Below are 23,272 nucleotides of genomic sequence, written 5' to 3'. Positions count from 1 at the left end.
GATTGTTTTGTCATAACTGCAGTGTAAGGAAACGGAGGCATGAATTCACTGTTTACAGTTCTACAGCTACAGCTGATGATTTGTGTTTGCAGGTCCTTTCCGTCCATGTGACTCGCTGTTGGGCAGCTGGCTGGTTCGTTTGGGCTTGTGGTCCATCTCCTTGGTGTCTCTTCTGGGGAACTCCCTCCTGCTCCTCTCCCTCTTCGGCTCACCCGGCTACCTGTCACCTCTCCGTTTCACCGTGGCCTGCATGGGTGCTTCCAACCTGCTGACGGGTGTGTGTACATGCACACTATCCCTTGTGGATGCTCTAACTCTGGGAGAGTTTGGTCACCACGGTGCCCGCTGGGAAGGGGGTCCTGGTTGTCAAGCGACGGGATGGGTCTGGGTGTTTGCATCTGAGGCAAGTGTGTTGCTGCTGACACTGGCAGCTGTTCAGTGTGGCGTGAGTGTGACATGTGCCCGTGCCTATGGGAAGTCCCCATCCTTTGGGAGTGTGCGCACATGTGCACTTTTCTGCCTCACTCTCTCCCTCACTCTTGCTTCTCTCCCATTGGTAGGAGTTGGGGAGTACAGGTCCTCACCTTTCTGCCTTCCCTCACCTCTGCCACCCCCATCCTCTCGACTACCATCCACTCTGGGCTTTCCCTTGGCGCTCATTATGATGAACACCCTGTGCTTGCTTATAGTCACAGGATCATACATCCGCCTATACTGGGAGTTACTTAGGGGAGAGTGTGAGGGCCTGTGGGACTGCGCTATGATCAAACACGTTGCCTGGCTAATATTCACAAATGGCCTCCTCTATGTACCTGTAGCTTTTCTCTCCCTCTGCTCCCTCCTGGGTCTCCTCTCTCTGGGCGAGGAGGTGTTAAAATCAGTTCTCCTGCTTCTCCAGCCCCTGCCTGCCTGCCTCAACCCCCTCCTCTTCCTCCTCTTCACACGAGACCACTCACAGTTTTTCTTCTGGCCTCACCCCAAAGCGCGACCTCAGCTACGCCGAGATCGCACCCTGGACTCGCTGGTTTCTGTGGAAACAGAAAAGAGCTCCTGCTCCGATTCGTCGACACAGGTATCACTCGCGGATGCGGATGCCCTTTACAGTGGGGGGTCCTCTCTCCAACCCCGACTGGACACAATCAGATTTTCCCACTGCTCCTCTACTTCCTCTGTTCCTCTCATCCCTTGCCAGATACCCACTCCCACAGCCAAAGATAGAGACAGAGTGACTGGAGGAGGGAGCCTGAATGACGATGAATGTCTGAAGGGTTTGGATCAAGATGTGATTTATAACACTTGTCCTCTGTATCACTCTACCATGACTCCCTCTCTGAACTCTCCTCCATGAGTCACCAAGCTAGCTGTGTGAATAGCTGGGACACTATGGACACTTAAAGGACCACCATCGAACAGCAGCAGCAAGATCAGCTCTGGGTTTCAATCCTCAAGCATCTCAGAATGAGTCCACACAGACTATAGAGTACTCAAGGGAAGTCTATGAGAACACAACAAGGTGCCTCTGAAAATTAAGAGTGAAACTAAAAGTTCCATTCACAGTTAAGACTATTAAAGGAACACCACAATACATGTCCGTTAAAATAAAGGACAAATTCAGACACTACCCAGTGGACTGCTTCAGTCATGGACGTGCATGACAAAAAAAAAAAAGCTCCAATAAAAGCTGTTAACTAGATGAAAAATCTAAGCATCAGACAAATCAATGGTTTAACCAGGGGAAATTTATTTAGAACCAGTAGAACTTTAAGTGTAAATGTTTATACTGAAATGTGATCATGAGACATGCAGCTTAGAGGTTACAGATTGTTTGGTTATATTCTAAGTGGAGTTATCTTATTTGTTTTTGTAATGTTTTTTTAATGTAAGTTCAACCCTATTGCAAAAGGTCAGTTTCAAAGAAAAGGAGTCATTATCAGACACACCGGGACTTTTTTTGTTTACCAGAGTAAGCTAAAATCTTTAATTCCCAGAAATGTTATTCAGATATTTTTCTTTGCAATTGTGGAAAATCTGTTATGAGAATGTTTATCTAGCAAAAAAATGCAACAGGTAACCGATCACACAGTTTCAAACAGTTTACATGATTTTGTCTCAAATGTGCAAATTAGCCCAACCATCAGCAAGCAGTTATACAGACTTAATGGGATCTAGCTATCTTTCTACAGACATTACAGTAGGCTAGCGATATGTACAATGTAACTACCTCTGAACTAGCATGGTATTGACTCACTACAGCCTTATGATGTCTGTCTCTCCTTTTATATGATAAACAGCAAATATATAATTTTATATAAAAAAATAAATCCTTAGTAAAATAAACTTGCTATTTAGGATGTACATACTTTGTATACAACTGGTAAGCATATGTTTGAATAAAATGATTATCTTCATACTGTATAAACCATCAACCACTGTGCTTCTGCTACTACTGTGAAACACTCCTTCACATCACGCAAGTCAAAGTATTGTACGTAATACATAAATTAATTTAATCAATTAGTGTTTAAAATAAACTTTAATATCACAACAGAAACATTATAATTGTACATATAAATATGTGGGCATTTCTGGATTAAGATGAGGAATGCGTACATAGAAAAAGGAAGTAGGTACAGTATAAGCACTAAATTAAAAAGTAGGTGCCTTGTATAAGGCATGGTGTCTCTGGGGAATAGAGACCTTTGGCTCTAATAAGCAAGATAGAAACTACACACAGGTTTTTTTTGCTGGTTCCTCTGCCTCCTGCTGTGCCTCTCTTTTGCGACATGAAGCTTTCTGATCCGGAGTATTTTCTTTGTTGGTCTCCACGACTCCCTAAACAACATCAGATACAAACTATTTTAGATAAAGATAGTATTGCACATAAATACACATCCCTAAACTGAGAATTATGAAATTAGGGGGTTATCATTTAATAATAAAACAGGATGCGTCACTTTGTTAACATTCTATCAAGTGGCCACACCACCACCTTGTGGCAAAAATATATCACTACACAGAGCTAGTTCGATGACAGACATTACAGCGCTGTGGAGCAAGAAACAATAATCATTTCAAAGACTAGTAATAATGGGGTCTACCTGAGGTCAGTACATAATAACATTAAAAAGGTTAAAAATAAAAAAAAACGTTTGCAATCATGAACAACAGTAAATATGTTACAACTGCTTCACCCATAGACCAGAGAGACTTACCGTGTTCTTCTGAACAGCGTGTTCTTGTGTCCACTTCCTGGCCTTCTCCTTGAACAGCTGTTTGTTGTATTTGAACTCTGATGACTGCATTCAAAAAAGCGTAAACGTCTCTTTGCATGTGTATACGGCGGAGCCACACAATTGTATCACAGTATCACTATTTGGATGCTCTCTATTGCAATTTTAAGACAGCGAGAGGCTGCGTTTTTGTGACAAGAGGTCAAGGTGTTTCAGACTGATATGTCTGGCTCACAATAAGAAAATGCATTCGGAAAAGAGTATTTGTACCATAGTGTTATTAAGTTCTCAGCCATAAAAAAAAAACACCACACTGTAAATATGTGTTAGAGCCATGCTACTCTAGCAGATAGTGTGATATCTGTAAATGCAAGATTGTGTGAGACTCACTATATCGGCCATGAGTGGGTCATCTGGATTGGGCTCAGCCATGAGCAGCTGAATGGAGGTGAGGACTGTAGAGATATTTAGGGATGGCCTCCAGGCACCCTGAATAATAAAAAATAATAAAAAATAAAAAAAGAATAACTTTGACAGCAGACAAAAAACAAACAGATAATGCATGTGTATCATTAACAACTTCCAACAGTAATACGTTTCAACCTTTGGCGGGAGTTTGAGGGCATCATGGCAGATACGTCCCGAATTGTCAATGTTTGGGTGGTAGACGGGGGTCAAGAATCGCATTTTGGGAGGCTCAAATGGGTACCTACGAGAAGAAGACAGCAGGACAGTCATCCTTGAGTGCAGTTATGTGATTACAATGTTGAAACGTAACAGAGAACATATCAATGTTAAAACGTTGAGTTAATGCACCTCTCGGGGACCTTGATCTCTAAGGAGAAGAGTCCACCTTCATATGGGGTCCCTGTTCCACCCACTATCTCTGTAAACCAGAGGAAGAAAAAGAGAATACATGGTTGATCAAATAGGTAAACCAGATATTTAATTTCTCACATGTGGTATATTCCTGAGAGAAAATGCAGTAGTATGCTGAGAATACTTACGTGCCTGCAGGTCGTCTACCCGTTCCTCGGTCTGCCAGCACGTTATTCCCGGAGGTGGCTCGGTGCTCAGCATCTGAAGTTCACGCTTCAAACGGGAAGCCCTCTGCATTCTGCGGAGCGGAGAATGGAGTCAACGGGAACGAGTCTTTATTAATGCAACACAAACGAACTGGGGATATTTGTACCTCGTGTATTCATGTAGACCTATTATTTGACAGAACAGACCTACCAAAATGAAAATATGCACTTGCTTTACAAAGTTACATTACATGTCATTTAGCTAGCTGACGATTTTATCCAAAACGACTTCCAGTGAAGTAACGTAAGCTAGCTAAGTTAGCTCTAACGTTAGGAGATCAATTATGCGACTACGGATAAACTCTTAGTATGCGATGTCTTTTAAAGTCCAATAACCACACCGTTGTCAACATAAAATATTGTGGACTTATTAAATCACTTACTTTTCTCTGGCAATTGTCGTCCACAACCACGTTTACAACTCTACTTCACGTTTTTTTTACTTCACACTAGATTTCCCTGAGAGGACCTGCACTCTGTTTTGGATTTCCCTCGCCCTACGTCATCAACTCCGCCCGCGTTCAGCTTCTTCTTCTGTTTAATCGGCGATGTGCAGCCAACCGGAGCACGACCGCCACCTACGGGTGAATCGCTTGTGTTAGATAAAGATAGATAAAGATGTAGATTAATAGTGTTGTCTTAAAATAAAGTTTGAACATGAAACGGTGGTGCCTGACCTGTTGGATATGCTTGTAAAAACATTCCTGTATATATATCATATATCAAACAAATATTAATATAAGCACACCATGTATTTTTATGAGCCCAGCACACCTTCTAATTCTGTTCCAGTAAAAAATGACCGATTTACACATTCCCTGTAGCCCACCATAAATATTTCATGTTTCATCAGATTGCCTCAAAACTTCCACAAAAGGCATTTGAACACCTACAATTCATTGTGACTACTTTCTTTGACTTTTGGGTGATTTATTCAACTTGGTAACACTTTTTTTGTTTACAGTCAAAAATGACACTATAGGAAATGAATGGAAAAGAGTATAATTTTTATCCAGGAGATGAAAGATATCTTCCTACACACACTCATACAACTTTCCACACATACATACAGCCACTCTCTCTCTCTCACACACACACACACACACACACACACACACACACACACACACACAGGTCATGTTGCCACATATTTGCAAACACATGCATTGCATGCACACACACAGAAACACTCACATGTACACCCACTCGTGTGAACACACACAGTTCATGTTGTCATTTTGCCACTTTTGCATGTGAATCACCAATGTCAGATACACATGCACGCACACACACCCACACAGTTCATGTTGTCATGTTGCCACTTGTGCATCTGAACCCCTAATGTTCGCAAACACATGCATGTACGCACACACAGAAACACAAAAAAATTGTAGATATTAATGTTCTAATAAGATTCTCTTTACAATAGATTTTCTATTCAAAATATTGTTTGTCATTTTCATTGGTATAATGAAATTTGTTAACAAATTTGACCGCAAACAGTAAATGAAGGGGGGTAGTAAGGAATATTCCACCTAATGCTCAGAAAGGTTAGGAGATTATCTCATAAACCATCATTTTGCCTAGTCCTGGGATTAATTTCTTTGCATTCTACAGCTTTTAACTTTTGCATTATCGTCTGCTTACCAATCAAAATACTTACGTTCTACCTTATCTCAGTTTTGTCTTCAGAGACAGTTTATGTATGGACGTAGTTCTGTGGAAGCAGATATCCCGATGAGCCAGCAGCTTGTCAGACAGAAATTAACAGCACCGGGAACACTGTGGCTTAGCTGTGAACACTTAGATTGCTGAAGAAACTCCTTCTAGTGCTCTCATAGCTAACAGAAAAATGTTTAGAAAAGGAAAACATCCCTCGAACCCCTGACTGAACCTTCTCATGCAAACTACTGCAAGCAGATCTCACAGAAATACATACAATTTGCCGTGGCAATTTTGTAATCCCACTCTGACAATGAGGAACGAGACAAACATCTCTTACAGTATTGTCAAACTTTTAATACTCAGAGCATGGTACACAAGGCAAAAGTTGGTTTGTAATATGCACCCAGGTGGGCAAGTGCTCTCTCTCTGTTTCTACTTGGCTTGGTCCTCCCCCTCAGAACAGGGTGGTTTCTTTCATTTAGTGTTTTCCCTGCCTTTGTTTTTAAGACAAAGGGTCTGTTCAGCCAAAGGTGAATTGTCTGATGACATCCAGGTGGGAAACACCTAAGCATTTACAATCAGGTCAAGATTCCCTTGTTACAATACTATATACTTTTAGGGAAAATTTATTTTGGATCCCTAGCTGTAGACATGAATAGGTTATAAACAAATAATTTAATAAATAACATTCCAGCACCAATTGTAGAAGTCACAGCAATATATTGCACATACAGTATTGCACATATCCTGAAAGTAAAAACACATACAGTATTTCCTTCACCCCCCAGTAAAACATCATGAAACTATTGCAAAATTTCTACGGCCTCAAGCAGCATTGTCTAAATGTTTAACCGTGGTAGCAACACATTTGTGTTTAAAATGGTCGAGGATTTACAGCGAGGGACTTTGTCTTGTCTGCCACAGGGTAAGAGCTCATATTCTGTGTGGAGGATATGTGATGGGTCGGTCACTATCCTCCGAGCTTGCCTAAGAACAGACTTTTTGTAAACTGACTGGAGGGGCTGGTGTTCATTCCTCTCCAGCAATTCAGTTATTTAACAAAAACAAAAAATCTGAATTTTATTTAATAATATATATATATATATCTTTTTCCGGTATTTCAAATCTGCAATAGAGAGGAGAACCAATTTTTAAAAGTACCATTAAGGGCAATTTAAAATCACACGTAAAAACAGATAATTGCAAAAGTGGGCTATAATACGCACAATCTCTTACTTGCAGTTTGATTTCAACCTCATTTTGAGGCAGTGGCATATATAGCCTGAAAAGTAATGTTTTTGTGCTGTTTGTCTTCCATTCTGACATCAGTAAAGCCAGAGTCTCTCAGAGCTGTCATGTAGGGCTCTTGGGGCCAGTTTGACAGCCTCAGTGTGGTCACCATCAAGCCTCCTGGGTGGGTTCAAGAGGGAAAAGAATTAATGACACTAAAACCCATTCACCAATGTAAGTTTTCTCTTAAATGTGTTCATAAGAAAGTCCCTTAGAAAAGACTACGTCTGATTCATGACGTGTTCCTGAACAGCAGAATTGTTCACAGGTGTGTTCTTAGAATGATGAATCACATTGTCTTCTTAAATTGAAAGCGTGTGCCCATTGCTCCTATATAGCAAAGACTAGGTTAGGTAAACGCACCGTTAATTCCCATAAAAGGACATGAGAAGGCAGGGCCATGTCATGTGCACACTTGGAGAAACGTCCAACAGAAAGAAAAACGTTAGTAATTCTGAAGCGGAGGTACTGCTGCAAGAAGTTAATGAAAACTAGACATTGTATCTAGCAGCGTCAGCAGTGCATACTAAGCAGCAGATCCAACTGATGCACAGAATGCAGTTGCTCATGCAGTGAACGCTGTATCTGAAGAAGGGCGCAGAACCGGTGAAGTAGAAAAGAAAGGGTTTGATCTGAAAACTGAGGAATGGCGTATAAATAGTGTGCTCAATCACTTATTATTGCATGGTAGGTTTCCCCGTACAACATAACTGATGTGAATTGAAGGCAAAGCAAGGCATTATTATTTATATAGGCCTAGCACAATTCATACACAATGGCAATTCAAAGTGCTTTACAAATGAGCAGCAGTGTGTATTTATTAAAAGAAACAAATGTGTAATTATGTGTAATAATGTGTAAGTTGTTACAAAATGGAGAGACGTGTTACATTTTTAATTAGAAAGCACAACAACGGTATAGCTTCTTGTTTTGCACAAACGTGTCAGCTCTAAATTGTGCGTAAGAGTGCGCTTGAGTGTGCATAGATTCTGTTCTTACCTAAGAACAAATCCCAAATAAGAAAACATTGGTGAATGCCAGACTCTTCGTGAAAACGGCGTAAGTGGGGTTTAAGAACCCGTTTGTTCTTAAGAACGTTTGGTGAATGAGGCCCAATGATTGCTCAGAGAGTCACACCTAGGAGCAAGGTAGTAAATAACAAAACCATTTGAGACATTATAACAAATGTGCCTGAAAAATAAAGTCTTAATGATAGGTCATGTCCTACCTGGTTTCATTACCCGGTGTATCTCTGTGGCTCCCTTCATAAGGTCAGACCAGAAGTAGTAGCAGTTACAATGAAAGACTTTATCCACCATGCTGTCCGCCAGAGGCATTGCTTCTACATCACAGTGGTATAGGGTCACTTTCCCATTGGCCACAAAATCCTTCATTCGATCACTCGCCATCTTTGAGAAAAAAAAGAGAAGGATTACTATTACTTTTAAATTAATGTTATTACTATTCCAAAGGTGAGTATTGTCCCAGCTTCAAACACAATGTTGTCCAAGACAAAGTCTTCTCAGCTTGTTTGCCAATGGTTTCTCCGATCTTTTCTTATTAGTGTTCCTTACAGAGGCTTTGGTTCATATGTGGCTGGTTAAGGAAGGTTTAAGACATCAAGACATACATGTGATGAACAAACTTAATTTAAACACTTTATTCTACTCTGTCAGTATTTATACTTCACCTGATGCATGTATGCAGAGTAATCCACACCTATAAGGTGGCCCGTGGGCTCGGTGAGCAGTTTGGCTGCTGACTGCAGACCATGACCCGGGCCGTGACCCAGCTCCAGCACTGTGTCCTCAGGTCGGATCCCACACAGCTGGACCGTGTTCTCCTCAAGAACGCGGTTGCACACTGTGAGCAACTTACTGATCAGCCACCCTGCCACTGATCGTGTCGGATGGCCAAATTCTTTCACTATTAGTTCAGCCAACTTCACTGGAGAAATAGGACAAAAAATAATTTTTTATACGTGTGGCTAGAAACTATGTGAGGAATTTACAACCTCAAATGCAACAGACACCTTTGCAGCTAGCATGGTTGAACCCCAATAAGTTAATGTTAGTGTGACCAATATATAACTTAAATTAAAAAGACACTTCAAAAGAAACTGCTTCGACTGTGGCTGAATATTGAGTAGGTTTGTCTAACGTAATACTTGCTTGAATGAACACCTTCCCAGCAGTGGTATGCTGGTACGTCAGCATGCCCGTTCATACCTGACGCGTATTTTTACGCACCATTCACAAAGCGCGATCTTTCTCCTCTCGGCTCTCTCTCTTTCCGATAGAAAGAGTCAGGCTGAGTGGGGAAAACTGGTAATTGTAGCCTATATGTGGCTTTGTATGTTTGTGTGAGTGCATTTGTGTCACTCTCTGTGTCTGTCCGTCGGTCTCTATCTCCGACAGCCAAAATCACCATTAATCTAAGTGTTTTATTTTGAATGTGATTTATTTTTGTAAAGAATCCTGCTGCACTGTGTTCTTCCTCTTTGTAATTACATGCCTGGCATGATACGCTCACGTATCGTGCAAGAAATAGAGGAGACGCCAAAACTACATGTCGCGGCGATGCACGTCTCTCGGCCGTGGCTTGTTATTGTTGTATTTCCCCCTTACTCATTTCCTCTTTCTCCTTCTCCATAAACAACATGAAATCAAGGAGGGAGATAACTTTTCCTGCTGCAGATTTCCAAACAACCATGAATCACGCTTAACATTGGAAAAACACCGCCCGCGTAAAGCCTAATTCATGATTCTGCTGAGGCAAGTGGCCTGAAGTTTATACTTGTGCGTTGCTGTGTGCCAAGCCAGCATGTCAAGGTCAAGGTCAAGGTTTATTTATATAGCACATTTACAAACAGTCGCTACCGCCCCAAAGTGCTGTACAATTATAGATAACAAGATAATAAAAGGGCATAACAAATGTCCGGAAAAAAACATCTAAAACTGAATATACCAAAAACAACAAAAATACAACAAATAAAAAGCTTTGCTCAAGTCAATACAACAACAAAATGTCACAGCTCAGCTTGTGTTAAAAGCCAGTGCAAAAAGATGGGTTTTTAAAAGTGATTTAAAACTCTCAATAGATGCATGTGTGTGGTAGAGAGAGTGAGAGAGTGATGGTGATTAGCTTAGGAGGGAGTGCTGACTCTAGAGTCACAGTGAGAGGAACACACTGTCTCCCCTGTGCTTTCTGAACACGGGGTGAAATCTGGAGCAGGTAAAGGTAACTCTCTCCTTGATTTCATGATATTGTGTGTGTGCGTGTCTGTCCGTCGGTCTCTCTCTCTCCGTGTGCCTGATTGAGTGTCTAGCAGTGAGAAGTCAAGACTGCCAAAATCACCTTGAACCTAGGTGTTTTATTATGTGATTACCTGCCCAGCTTGAAACATACGCTTGCGTCTCGCGCAAGAAATGTAGGAGTTGATGAAACTATCACTATCGCTGCAGCACGCTAATCGCCCTGTGTCACTCCCTGATGTGAGTTGAGTGCAGATTTGAGTGCGCATGCTCAGATTTAAACGGTTGACGGCGCAACATGTTATACTGAAATTTGTGAAATCCATAAAATAATAAAAATGTTCTCATTACAAAGAATTACAGAAGATGGAAATCATTTCAAAAACATTTGAGCTATCTAGGATTGTTTGATTGCTAACTTAAGCTCAAAATGCCATTCAACTGACAGCCTTTGTTATGTTTGATTGCTAACTTGTTGCCACTAGTTAACGAACTTTGTTAAGATGGTCCATTTTTCCTGTATGGACATTACAGAAGTCTCCCGTTAGCATCTTGTAGGCCACTTGTTGCAAAGCGAGGCATGCGCAACTCAAATCTGCAGTAGATTTACATCGGGAAGTGACAGCCGGTCAGATTGGATAACATACGCGCGGAAATAAAAGAAATAATTGCGCTACGCTGCTATGCATACATGATGACCACAGTGGGATATTTTACCAAAATGATAACCACGTTTCAAAATAAAACACCTGGTTCATGGTGATTTGGGCTGCGCGAGACACACGATCAGGCACATGGAGAGAGAGGCCAACGTACGGACGGAGAGTGACACAAACACAATTACAAACACACACACACACACACACACACACACACACACACACACACACACACACACACACACACACACTTTACGCGTATGGAGTGTTCCAGCTGTTTAGTCTATACTATAACAACAGGTTATAGCTGGTAAGAGAACACATTGGGTAAGCCGTCTGAATGATTTATTGACATATAACAAAATGATGTACTGAATATTATGTAACCTACAAGTTTCTGATGTTAAAAGTATATGTAGTACAGTAGCCTGAATAAAACTTACTGTGCCAATTGTAAAGCTAATAGAAAGGTCAACTATAGTGGTTTAGTGATCTTACGTGTTCTTTTATGGGCTGAAGTCCCCTACTTCTTATGCCTTATATAATACTTTCAATTAGCAATTGACAATATTCATAAAAAAATGTTAAAACAATTCACTGCAAAGACATGCGAGTATAGGTCAGCAACACAAGCATTTGTTCTACAACATACAGTAAAATGCAACATACAAATGAATACACCCGTCATAAATCCATGTTAAACTACCCAAGAGTAGGCTAGGCTACAATATGTAGCTGTTACTTAACATTAGCACTGTACATCTAGCTACAGTAATAATGCATACTGGGCTATACATTACTACACGACGTCATATCTGTATGAACAGCACTTCGTACGGAAAGTTTTAACACTAAAAACACAATATTTTTCCAAAACTTAACAAGCGTTAGTCTTTTTGGTCCCAAACTTAACTGTCTTTGAGCTCTTTCTGTATCCCTTATAGCCATAACCTTGCTTCTACTGTAAATCTGTTTGGAGGGCGAGGCGCTCTTCTTCTTCTTCTTCTAAATGATGGCAGTTTACACTTACTAGGCGTCTTACTGCCCTCCTCAGGAAAGGAGGAGCTCAGCACTAGTTCTGCTATAAAGGCGCGTGTACTGCTCTGTCCTAGTCTGTCTGTCTTTTATCCACACTCCCGTCGTTTTTTCATGACTCACTTGTTTGTTTGTTTGCCCAAAGTTTGTCATTTAAATATTTAATGCGCACTAGTTATAACAGTTGTTCCGTCATAGGCCTACTCCAATTTATATACGATGTAAATTACACTCAACTCCCAAAATGTACTGTTTTTTGCGCCCGTATAAAATACCGTCAACTGTTGTTGGATATGTCCTCCGCCGTTGCATCCTCCAATCAGCCTATCTTGCACACACCCCCTGCATGTTTCTTTCGTTTTCACTTCCCGGAAGGATCGAATGTGAAAATTGTGGAGTTTTGTTTCTTCGAAAGTTATCTTTTCTTTATCTAGTATGAAGTTTGGGGAGATTTGACCTGCAGTGTATTTTATTCTTTGGAAAAGTTTTATGTCTGCTTATAAGGAAATACTCGTGTATACTTCGGAGAGTCGAACAGATAAAGAACCTTTTCATGGAAAAGGTTTCCCCCTCACCTTTGGACAAGGTAAGTCCCAGGAGAAACCCGTTTGACAATGTGTTGTCTTGAAAGCAAACATGGAGCCTACGACTACTTTTTTCCTTTGGGAGATTGAGAACTTTCAATTTGAGTCACGTACACACATACAACACACATTTCCTTATTGCAAATCATTTTGTGCGTCATTTCTTTGTATAAAAGGTGCAATACAAAAGTTATTATTATTATTATAAATGGCTAACTATTATTGTTTAGACTACTTAAAAGTTTTAAAAATACTTTGCATTGTTGTATCTACTGCCAATAATTGTACAGTATTTGTACTTATGATCGTGTGGATGATTTTTAGCAAGAAAACACAGAAACCAGTCCTCCATCCAAAATGCATGGAATGCAGGTCAACATTCCTCTCAGCGTGCATCGCTCCCCACCTAACCAGCTTCCTTTGGTTAGTCCTCCAACACAAGAAGACTTGTGGCATCTACCTGGACGCCTGCGTGAGTCAAACTCTATTACTTGGAATATAACACTCCATCAATTACAGGCAGCAGAGTAGACTGTGACAGCCACTACTAACTGAATTATGTGTAATCTGCTTTTTAGGAATAAACCCATCTCTGTGGGACAAGGAGGATGTTGCTCACTGGCTCCACTGGGCTCAGAGAGAGTACTCACTGCGCCGGCCTGAAAAAGGACGCTTTGAGATGAACGGTCGAGCCCTGTGCCTGCTCACCAAGGAGGACTTCAGACGCCGCTGTCCCAGCTCGGGTAGGAATGAGTGTGCATGCAGAAAGAGAGTAGGCTGAGTGGTAGTACGTCTGCGTTTTAATATGCACCCTCTTCTTTTCTACAGGTGATGTTCTGTATGAGATCCTACAGTGTGTAAAACAGCAAAGGAGGACTGTTGGTTGTGACCCCCAAGATTCATCTCCCTCCCTGGCAACTGGACCCAGCCAGAACACAGACAGCTGCCAAATACCCCCTCAGAGTGTCCAAGAGCCCCAGCCCCCTACTGTCAATGACACCCAAGGTAAGCAACATCTATGATTACATTTTTAAACACACAAAGAATCAGTTCTCAGTAGCTCTCATTACACTCAAACACAGCACAGATAACAAAGTAACAGGACGATACAGATACAGACATGCAGATAAACAAGCACATCAAGCTAAACAAATATAAAAATGATAATAATAAAAATAATAATAATAATAATAAAGTGCCATGTACTGTACAGCTTGCAGAGTGTATGGTAGTGCAAATAACACACACAGACTGCTACTTACACACAGTTGATTGTGCGAGTGTGGTGTATCAAATCAACCTTGTTTATCCGGATTAGAATTTAGGCGTGATTACTTCCTCATCAGCATGTGGAAACACATCATGCAGGAGGTCAAGCTCTCTCTATGTCTGTTTTACTTGGAACATCCGTCAATTTCTTATTCCCAATCTTTGAAGTTCAACCCTAAAAATGTAAATAGACAGTAAAATGAATAAAGGTCAGGTTCAGGATGTTAAATTGTTATAAGCAGCTTTTTTTATGTTGTTAATGGTCCAGATGTTACAGTAAGAAGAAGTTAAGAAGGTAGTTTAGTAAACTGCAATGCATGACATATGTTTTGAATGTTAAACGTTTATTTACTGCTGCACCCATCAGATAAATGTGGAGGACCAAAAAGCATAATATGTTGGTATACATTTGCATAAATAGAAATCTAAAGTATTAGCCTTTCAAACTTTGCATTAGCACAGTTCTGGAGGAAATTACCGTGCTACTTGCCACTTCTGGTTAGGACATTCGACCCGTCAGCAGAGGAATACAAATTCACACACTGTTCATTTGTCTTGACCATAAAAAAGGTGCTTTCCATAAGAAGTAGGATTTGTGCCAGTGGGTGTGCTGTGGTTGCCTAGAAACCAGTGATCTTACAACTCCAGAGTCCAAAACAATGACTTGGATTTACTATATATAGTGAAGTGTGTATCGTACATTGCATTTGTCTTTGCTAAATGCATACATGTGTAATTCATTTATTAATTTATTTTAATTTAAGCTGTTAAATCACTTTTGCTTTCAGTTTAGTTTTTTGTCACAGTTCCTCATATTTCTCTCTCACAGTTTCCCTTCCTTTCACAACAGCAGTGTTGACAGCTGTTGTCACCACTGTGACCAGCCAGCCGGAGCCTATGTCACCTCTCAGAGATTGTCCCATGATCTTTTACACTTGCCCTGATCCACTGACACATACTAGTGGGTATAACAGACCGCAACATATCGGAAATACAGTGCCCTGCCACTATAATTACTTGCTGTGACGTCTGATTTTATGTCCCTTCCTCTTTCTTGCTCTCTGTATCCTCCTTCTCTCTCTCTAAGATGAATCAGCAGCTGTCCCTGCACTGCCCCACAACCCAGGTCAGTGTCCCCCCCAAACAGAGAGTGTCCTCCAACCACTCAACCTGTCCAGTCGAGAGAAGCCAAGGAGCGCAATGCACAAAGCCAACGGCCGCATCCCAGGTATGTTCTTTTTTTTACGGTTTGCAGTATTTACTTGGCAAATATACATAATCACAATAGTTTGTTCTAGAGATGGCACACATATATGTAAAACATTGGAATCCTTAAACAAACTGCATTGAGCAAATTGTGACCACTAAGGGGCGGAAGAACTCCAAGATACAAGTGTATCCCAAGTTCTCAGAGTAATATGTGCAAACATGAGGTGCTCTTGTTTAAAGGTTAAGTAAAATACTTTGCTGTAAAGGTCCCATAGCATGAAAATGTCACTTTATCAGGTTTTTTAACATTAATATTAGTTCCCCCAGCCTGCCCATGGTCCCCCAGTGACTAGAAATGGCAAAAGGGAGTAAAACCCTGGGTATCCTGCTCTGCCTTTGAGAAAATGAAAGCTCAGATAGGCCGATCTGGAATCTTGCCCCTTATGAGGTCATAAGGGCCAACTTCACACACACCACACCCTCCCCCCTCCTCAAAAGCTACAGACTCAAAAATGGCACGTACTAAGGAAAGCTCATTGTAGGACTGGCTCTAGTGGCTGTTATTCTTCACCAAGGCTGAATTTCAGAAAAGAGACTTCAGATATGGTTTTGGCCTGTCTTATTGCTGTTTTAACCATGGCCAGAATGCAGACTGCTGTGGGACTATGTGTATCAGCTACTGTGTGATGACCGTTACCAAGAATACATCCGATGGGAAGACCAGGACAACCTGGTGTTCAGGGTGGTGGACCCCAACGGACTGGCGCGTCTCTGGGGAAACCACAAGGTGAGCAGTGAGCACCCAGGTCTTTGTGGTTCATCTTACAGGGGAAATAAACACAGTGGTGAAGAAAACACAACAGCAAAAACAGGGATCAAAGTAAACTTTTTACCACAGACCCTTGATTATCTGTAATCTCTTCTTTACAGAACCGAGACAATATGACCTACGAAAAAATGTCCCGGGCTTTGCGGCACTACTACAAGCTCAACATCATCAAAAAGGAGCGAGGACAAAAACTTCTCTTCAGGTGTCTATCCCTTTCTCTTAGTCTCGTTCTCCTGTCTTTTCCTACAAAGACACACACATTTATTGTTATTGCCTCTTCTCTGCCTCCCCTCAGGTTTATGAAACTCCCAAAGGACACCAAGAGAGCGCAGGCTGACCCTGCCATGTCCCTGGAACACACTCCATCTCAGGATGGGGACTTTCCAGACAACAGTCCTACACATGAGTTCAGTGAGGACCATTTTGAGGTTTCCCCTGATCGTGCGTCTCCTCTTACTTGATGCACTACATGGTTTGTAACACAGAATCCGGGAAGCCGTCATTGCAAACTGTTTGGAAAAGGGCGGGTCCTTTCAAAAAATACCGGGTAGGTGAGAAGGTGTATCACGTCCACAATTGTTTTTGGAACAGTTGAATTGTCGTGGTTGTCACACACACCTAAACCAAGTCTGTAGCTGCAATGCATTACTTGAAGCCTAACAAGATGGAGTTTTGTCTAAAATGTGATTCAGCGATTCCCACGTGATAACGCCAGAATCCAGCTGGCATGCAAGGTAACTTCTCCACAGCATCCTCAATAAAACAGAAAACTATGTTTTAGATGTCCTAAACACAATACAACAACACAAATGATTACAGAAAGAGATGTGCTCAGAAAATAATCCATGCATGTACAGGCTTAGCAAAATGCAATGGATTTTTTGGCGTTTTTTCACAATGGTATTGCTTTAATTTCCCTGTGAATTAAAGTATCTATCAGTGGGATCAGAACAAACACTAATATTAAGGGACGAGGAAAACTCTGAAAGAAGTCACATCAATATTCATATGGGCAAAGGATCTTAATAACTTAGATGTCTCAGGCTTGCTCAACATAACCACAATACAAAAGATGCACTTATTTTCATATTATATATACTGAAGGTCTTGCACGCAAGTGTTGGAAATGTCTGTCAAATTGGAGATTGATGTTAAATGGGAAGAGGCAGGGTGGAGTGATTTTTTTTTTGTGTTCATACAAGAACATATTGTATTGCTAAATAAAGGCTATGTTGTACAGTTTTGTTTTCTTTAAAAATGGTTCGCTTTATTAACCTCAAGATGAGGTATTTGTTAAGCAACTTTAGTATAGGCTAGACCTATGTTAGTTGTCAATGTTTTTTTCTGCTTTGTAAAATAAACGTTTTGTATTGCATATTTTGTACGCCCTGGTTACTGTGAGATTAGTTGTGCAGTTATCCAGGAAAGCACAGGAGTTAAGCCTGAAAAATCTAGTGGGCCTAGTATGGAGCTAGAACAGTGACAGTAACTTGTGGTATTGAAAATAAAATTTGGCATTGAAACAACAAATATTGGCACTGAAAAATGTTGAATTGATATATGAAAGACAAACATCAAAAAGTAAAAATCTCACAGTCCTGTGATATTATTTCACTTTGAAATTTGTTTGCATTATGATAGGTTGTTTAGTGTCAATCTACAATTGTCTTTCTTTTCGGTGACAGTTTGTTATGCTTTTACAATGTTACTGGTTTTCAGTTTCCCCTTTCTGTCACTCTTTTGGCATAGGGAGCATAGACTGTATATTAATGGACATCTCATGTGTGGTGTTTGTGGAGATCTGATATGAGTTCTCAAGTTTGCAATTATGGCCGCAGCCATCCTGGTTGCGGATGTGACAATTTTAGACGAAAGGGCAAAGTGAGGGAGGAGCCATAGACCGTTGGGCGGTATTTGACTGTGACGTTTGCTGAGAGTTGGCAACGCTGCTTACCTTACTTATTGCTTAATATTTACGTTACTATTACTATTCACACACTTTCACTGCCAATTTGGATGCAACTGCTGCTGAAAGCTAGCCTATATAATTCGAGGTAAGATGTAGCTTCGCTAGGTTTTATATATATCTTTGTCCCATAGTTATATTACTATTATTAAATAAGAGGGGTCACATTGCAAAGTAAATGTATCTAAAGTTACCATGTAAATCGTCTGTAACGTTAGCCTGCCACTTAGCTATGGTAAAACATGCTAACGTTAATTTTCTGCAAATCGAAGTAGTCTTGACATGCTGTTAAGAGCTAACAGGTTTCTAGCATAGACCTTTATTAAATATACAGTCTATGGTTTCTAGGCAAACCACACCTTCACTAACAGGCAGAACACGTTCACTGACATATCCTAAATGGGAACTGGGAAAACACATTGAAAGTAACGACTTGTTTAAAGTACTTTTCATTTATTCAGCATTGCCAAAGATGTTAATGTAGTTTTATACCATGGAAGCCAGCCTTAGATAATGTAACCAAAATTGTGTTAGTTTTTATCACTTGAAATGGAAAAAAACATCATTGAGTTGTATATCACATGGGCATGACCAATACAGTATGTCTAATTAAGATTTGGTTTCAAAACACTTATTGTGAAACCGTCAACAATTTTCCACTGGATAACTCAGCCTCCTTGAACTCAGTCTACTTTTACAACAAGGAAAGACGTTTTTGTTTTTAACCATCTACGATTTCAAACATTTAAATTGTATAATTGAAAGCCTTTAGATAATGTCTCCAGGAGTTTCCAATTGTCATTATCGTGAGGTTCCACCGTCCATCTCCTTTTCTGGATCTGGATTTATGGCCATCTATCAGTTAGGAGTTTCGCAGTGCTTACTAAATCATGCACCCTGGATACTACGCACAGCACCTTGTGTCCTGGGTGCATCTGCTGGGTCTCTGGTAGCAGCTGCTGTAGTCTGTGAAATGAACCTGAGTAAGTGACTTTATCTTTTTTTCTAGATCTACTTCTGTTGCATGTAATCACCGATTCTGTCTCAAACTCTTCTATTTTATTAACAGGTACTATTCGTGATGAGATGCTGAATTTTGCCAAACAGATGAAGGCTTTTACGCTTGGACCGTTTAACCCTTCAATCAATGTTTTCCACTGGTTAGAGTGTATTTTAAACAAACATGTTCCTTCAAATGCGCACCAACTGGCAAATGGACGTCTTTTTGTGTCCATGACCCGCCTCTCTGATGGAAAGCACATTGTCATGTCTGAGTTCCAGTCCAAAGCAGATGTAATGCAGGTGAGTTGGAATGGCTGATTCATACCATAATGATTTTTAAGAAACCTGAACAGGTTAGTACCAAAACACTTTCTATTTCCGTCTATCCTTAGGCTTTGCTATGCAGCTGCTTTGTGCCGGTGTACTGCGGCATGCTGCCTCCATCCGTCAACGGAGTAGTGAGTATTGAATAGCCTTTTTACAAACTTACCTGAAGCACATTGTTTGGTCTGTGTCGTAATGTAAGTGATCTTATCTCGCAGTATTATCTTGACGGGGGTTTCAGCAGCATGCAGCCAGAGGTGTCTTCCCCCCTCATGCAAACCTTGACGGTGTCTCCATTCTCTGGAGAGATGGACATCTGTCCCGTCGACAAGCCTTGCATGTGGGACATGGTAGTGAGCGGTACCACCTTAAAGGGCAACATGGCTAACAGCTTCAGGATCATAAATGCTCTCTACCCTATGAATTTAGAAGTAAGACCCCTTACTTAACATCTTTAGAAACCTTTTTAGAAAAAACTATTTAGACTCAAATAAACACTATTCAGGAAATCAGATTGTTTTCCTTTCTAAGATGATCTAATAGTTTTTGTGTTACATAATGACATATAACTACCAATAAAGTATCTACTATCAACCTAATATTTAATATAGATGGGATAACCCTTTGCTACACACATGTTGATGAGTCATTGTGAATCAAGAGTTCCTAATATGTTCCGTCCTGGGAAAAAGACTCTAAAAGATCATTTTGTAACATTTAACTTGCTTTCTCTCTTTAGATTCTGGAACAATCCTACCACAACGGCTACAAGGATGCTATTGATTTCCTTCTCCGCAATGGTGAGTCAATTGTATCTGCAGGGTAAAAACCTGCAGAATTAAAGACATTTACATTGTTGGTATGTACGTGCAGACTTAATCTGATCCATTTTCTTTATTTCTCTTTCACATCTTTCCCTCGTGTGCAGATCTTGCCCCATATTTGACGATACAAAAAGTATCTCAAGGACCACATAACTTTCACCAAACTAAAACGTGGATCAATCTAGAGACCGCCGTAGAGGGAGAAAAGGAAATGAAGGTGGAACAGGAGGCCATGACACTGACATCTTTCATAACCTATAAACACATGCAAACTGGAAGTTCTACCGAGCATGAATTGACTGGAAATCGACAAAGTAAAAAACCTCCTCTCCATTTTGACATGATAGGAAATGGTATGGCTGGCGCACATACACACACGCACACACACACACACACACACACACACACAAACACACACTTTTTCAGATGTAGGCTATAGAAAATATTATTTTAAATTAGAATCTGTCTGTGGTATATATACCAATGTAGATTTAGCAGTCCACTAATGCAATCCGCTAACTACATGACGTGTTGTTAATTTCAAAATCAACGCTGAAGCAAAACCTACAGGTTGTTACACTAAGCCTTTGTTAACCTCTTTGTTTCAGTTCTGCTGAGCAACATGGTGATCTACCTGAGCATGTTTGGAGTTCCTGTGAGAATCTTATCCCACCTGCTGGTACCTTTTATCCTCTTGTTTTACGCACTACTCCAGAGTAAGCATGGGTAAGAAATTGACTGAACACACATTACAGAACATAGACATAAATGTACCAACTATTGAGAACAATAAGGGTTGCATGTTTAGAAACACTCATGCCTTCTTCTGTTTGTAACACAACATTCATGTTTTATCACATTTAAAGAAACCAGCGTAAATTTTGGGAAATTTGCCCAAGAGAAGATTACCATTCCCATATTTAAGAGTGGTATCAATCCTTTCATCTGTTTCTCAGCAAGAAAGCAAAAAAGCACATTTCCAAATAAGTGGAACGTTTGGACTAAGATGGATTTAGCAGAATACATACATTTACACTTATTAACCCAGACCCATTCATAGGCATTGTCTCATCCTAGACTCTAGATCATGGTTGTGTTGTAGTATAAGGGTTGTGCCCTTACACAGGGACACCAAAATCGATTGAGCAATTAGAAATGCACTGTAATTTAACTTGGTGTACAGTGTTTCAGTGAGTCTTTTCTCTCTCCCACAGACTGGAGTTGGTGCTCAGAAAGGCATCTGAGTTGGTGTTCTGGGTTTGGCATTGCCAGAGACATTTTTTATTCTTCTTTTTCAACATATGTTTCTGTACCCTAAAGAAAAACACATTTGACCGGTAAGACGGATTCCGTTATTGAATAATAACTCAAATTGTGTTTGATGCACTCTGAATTATTCTTTACTTATTTCAGTATTTCTTTAGCTTAGTTGTTGTTAATTGTATGTGGATATTTTTTGTGTAACATCATCTCATGTCTGACCTGACTTTGTTGGATTAAACTCCACTGGACTCATCTCATTTTAGGGTCATGCCCATCATCCTGCTGTTGCAGTGGCTGATTAGGGCACCAAATGAGGCTCCACAAGGACGGAGGCCTGCTACACCCTCTTCTGCCCATTGAGAGATGTTGTGCGTGGGAAATCACAGTATATGCAAAGAGAGACACTGACGATTCACCAAGCAGAAATTTAGACACTACTATAGCTATTTATAGCTTGTATTTTGCAAAGTTAAGCTTTTTTGACTGCATATTTTCATTGAAGGGAGCAATACAATTCTTGAAACTTTTTTTTGGGGGGGGGGGGGGGGGCTTTCTTTTATCTAAACTGGTTAATATATTTCTATTCTTTTGTACTTTTTAAACTGTATGATTCACTGTAATCAGTAGAGTGCAGACCTCCACTAAGGCTTAACAGTAATTTTACAGTCAACATTGTACTTGATTAGAATAGTCGCAGTAAATGATGCTAATATCAAATTAAAAAGCTTAGCATATGACAGAAAAGTTCATTTCATTCACTCATTAAATATTTATTTAAAAGTAACAAACACAGTATACATATAGAATTTCAATTAGCCAAGTGTTCATTGAGCATAACAAATTTTGTAACAAGTTTACTGGGACGTTTCCTAGGGGAAAAATCATGCATGTGTTAATATTGTGAGGCCACTAGCCATATTAACGTCAACAGGAGATATGCCTGTTTGGAAATTGAAAGGTTGTCACTATCAAAGTGTCTTTCTCTGAAGATCAATCATTACATTACATACTTGGTGGAGGTATAACTGCTGGCTGCATCATGCTGTACTACTATATTGTTGCAACCTTTTTATGTCTAATGAAAAGAATTATCAACATTGCTTAATCTGTAAATTATTAATAGAGTGTATAACAGCCTACAATGAAAACTCACTGCTGATAGAAGAATGGATGTAAGTGGTTCATCAGCTGATTTGTAGGGAAGATTCATTAATGCAAATTAGTTGTCTAAAGGTTTCTAGGAAAAAAAACACGTGCAGTTTGAGTCAAGTTGAAAGTTTAGCTCCAGGATGCTTATCTAGACTGTTCCTAATTTCAATTTCTCATAGTCCTGTGATGTGCTGTTTGAACACTGTGCTCTTTCTCTCCCTGAGTGGAAACATTTTTGACCTAATGTTCATTCCCGATGTTAAGCCTCAGCAGACTCTGGCATTGGCCCCATTTCTGTTTTCAACAGAAGCTGCTAAAAAAAAAAATCTCATAATTCTAAAAAAAAAAAAAAAGGACGCCACAATGTTAGGTGTCACTATGTCCTGTGACACTTTTGATGTAGTCGCAAAAACACAGAGTTCCTTCATATCCGTTTGAGTGCTTTTGTAATCATGTTTACTGCAAATTAATAAATGTGGCTCCTCTTCTTTGTCTAACGATGTATTTTTATTGTGTACAAACTACTTTGCTGTTAGCTTTTACTCAGCCTGTGCTTGCTGCTATGGTTTTAATTTGAGAAACCTCTAGCAATTAATAAAGGCCATCACTAGGCTTAAAATCTTTTAGCAACAGCA

The 23,272-nt window shown here is 40.2% G+C and overlaps 5 protein-coding genes across 10 annotated transcripts in view; 3 read left to right on the top strand and 2 right to left on the bottom strand.

The window, feature by feature from the left end:
* Positions 1-2,422, top strand: part of LOC117947623 (leucine-rich repeat-containing G-protein coupled receptor 6) — a 39,978-nt gene extending 37,556 nt beyond the window's left edge. For both annotated transcript variants that reach the window (XM_034876724.1, XM_034876723.1), the window contains one exon: positions 93-2,422. In XM_034876724.1, the coding sequence (XP_034732615.1) occupies positions 93-1,348 (1,256 nt within the window). In that variant the 3' untranslated portion in view covers positions 1,349-2,422. The remainder of the gene's footprint in view (positions 1-92) is intronic.
* On the bottom strand, positions 2,043-4,886 carry ube2t (ubiquitin-conjugating enzyme E2T (putative)). Of its 2 annotated transcripts, none has more exons than XM_034876807.1 (7): positions 4,699-4,886; positions 4,238-4,347; positions 4,047-4,116; positions 3,834-3,939; positions 3,621-3,719; positions 3,213-3,296; positions 2,043-2,832 (listed from the first exon to the last, which is right to left on the bottom strand). In XM_034876807.1, exons 2-7 carry the CDS (start codon positions 4,344-4,346, stop codon positions 2,725-2,727), a joined length of 576 nt encoding a protein of 191 aa, XP_034732698.1. In that variant the 5' UTR covers position 4,347; positions 4,699-4,886; the 3' UTR covers positions 2,043-2,724. The 2 variants fall into 2 exon arrangements, with proteins under 2 accessions (XP_034732698.1, XP_034732699.1); XM_034876808.1 differs by having other exon boundaries at positions 4,238-4,383; positions 4,699-4,872.
* A 1,427-nt stretch (positions 4,887-6,313) lies between these two features.
* Positions 6,314-12,205, bottom strand: zgc:194242 (uncharacterized protein LOC100005854 homolog). Its single transcript, XM_034876804.1, has 4 exons — positions 12,097-12,205; positions 8,961-9,217; positions 8,499-8,679; positions 6,314-7,390 (listed from the first exon to the last, which is right to left on the bottom strand). Coding segments are annotated over exons 1-4 (594 nt in total). The 5' UTR covers positions 12,098-12,205; the 3' UTR covers positions 6,314-7,235.
* Positions 12,206-12,436: 231 nt separating this feature from the next.
* Positions 12,437-17,500, top strand: etv7 (ETS variant transcription factor 7). Of its 4 annotated transcripts, none has more exons than XM_034876762.1 (9): positions 12,437-12,804; positions 13,127-13,274; positions 13,381-13,545; positions 13,631-13,807; positions 14,925-15,032; positions 15,159-15,299; positions 15,925-16,067; positions 16,211-16,311; positions 16,405-16,650. In XM_034876762.1, exons 1-9 carry the CDS (start codon positions 12,772-12,774, stop codon positions 16,568-16,570), a joined length of 1,182 nt encoding a protein of 393 aa, XP_034732653.1. In that variant the 5' UTR covers positions 12,437-12,771; the 3' UTR covers positions 16,571-16,650. The 4 variants fall into 4 exon arrangements, with proteins under 4 accessions (XP_034732653.1, XP_034732650.1, XP_034732652.1 ...); XM_034876759.1 differs by having other exon boundaries at positions 12,438-12,804; positions 14,901-15,032; positions 16,405-17,500; XM_034876761.1 differs by having other exon boundaries at positions 12,438-12,804; positions 14,922-15,032.
* A 1,029-nt stretch (positions 17,501-18,529) lies between these two features.
* Positions 18,530-23,064, top strand: LOC117947636 (patatin-like phospholipase domain-containing protein 2). Its single transcript, XM_034876749.1, has 9 exons — positions 18,530-19,058; positions 19,145-19,377; positions 19,470-19,535; positions 19,620-19,832; positions 20,141-20,201; positions 20,330-20,578; positions 20,834-20,951; positions 21,440-21,562; positions 21,752-23,064. The coding sequence occupies exons 1-9, from the start codon at positions 18,851-18,853 to the stop codon at positions 21,846-21,848; spliced, it is 1,368 nt and encodes a 455-aa protein (XP_034732640.1). The 5' UTR covers positions 18,530-18,850; the 3' UTR covers positions 21,849-23,064.
* The last annotated feature ends 208 nt before the right edge of the window (positions 23,065-23,272 follow it).

The sequence above is a fragment of the Etheostoma cragini genome, chromosome 7 (assembly GCF_013103735.1).
Source record: "Etheostoma cragini isolate CJK2018 chromosome 7, CSU_Ecrag_1.0, whole genome shotgun sequence".
Classification (NCBI taxonomy): Eukaryota; Metazoa; Chordata; class Actinopteri; order Perciformes; family Percidae; genus Etheostoma; species Etheostoma cragini.
Note: the sequence above shows the minus strand (reverse complement) of the source record. Positions and strands in the feature narration are given on the sequence as shown.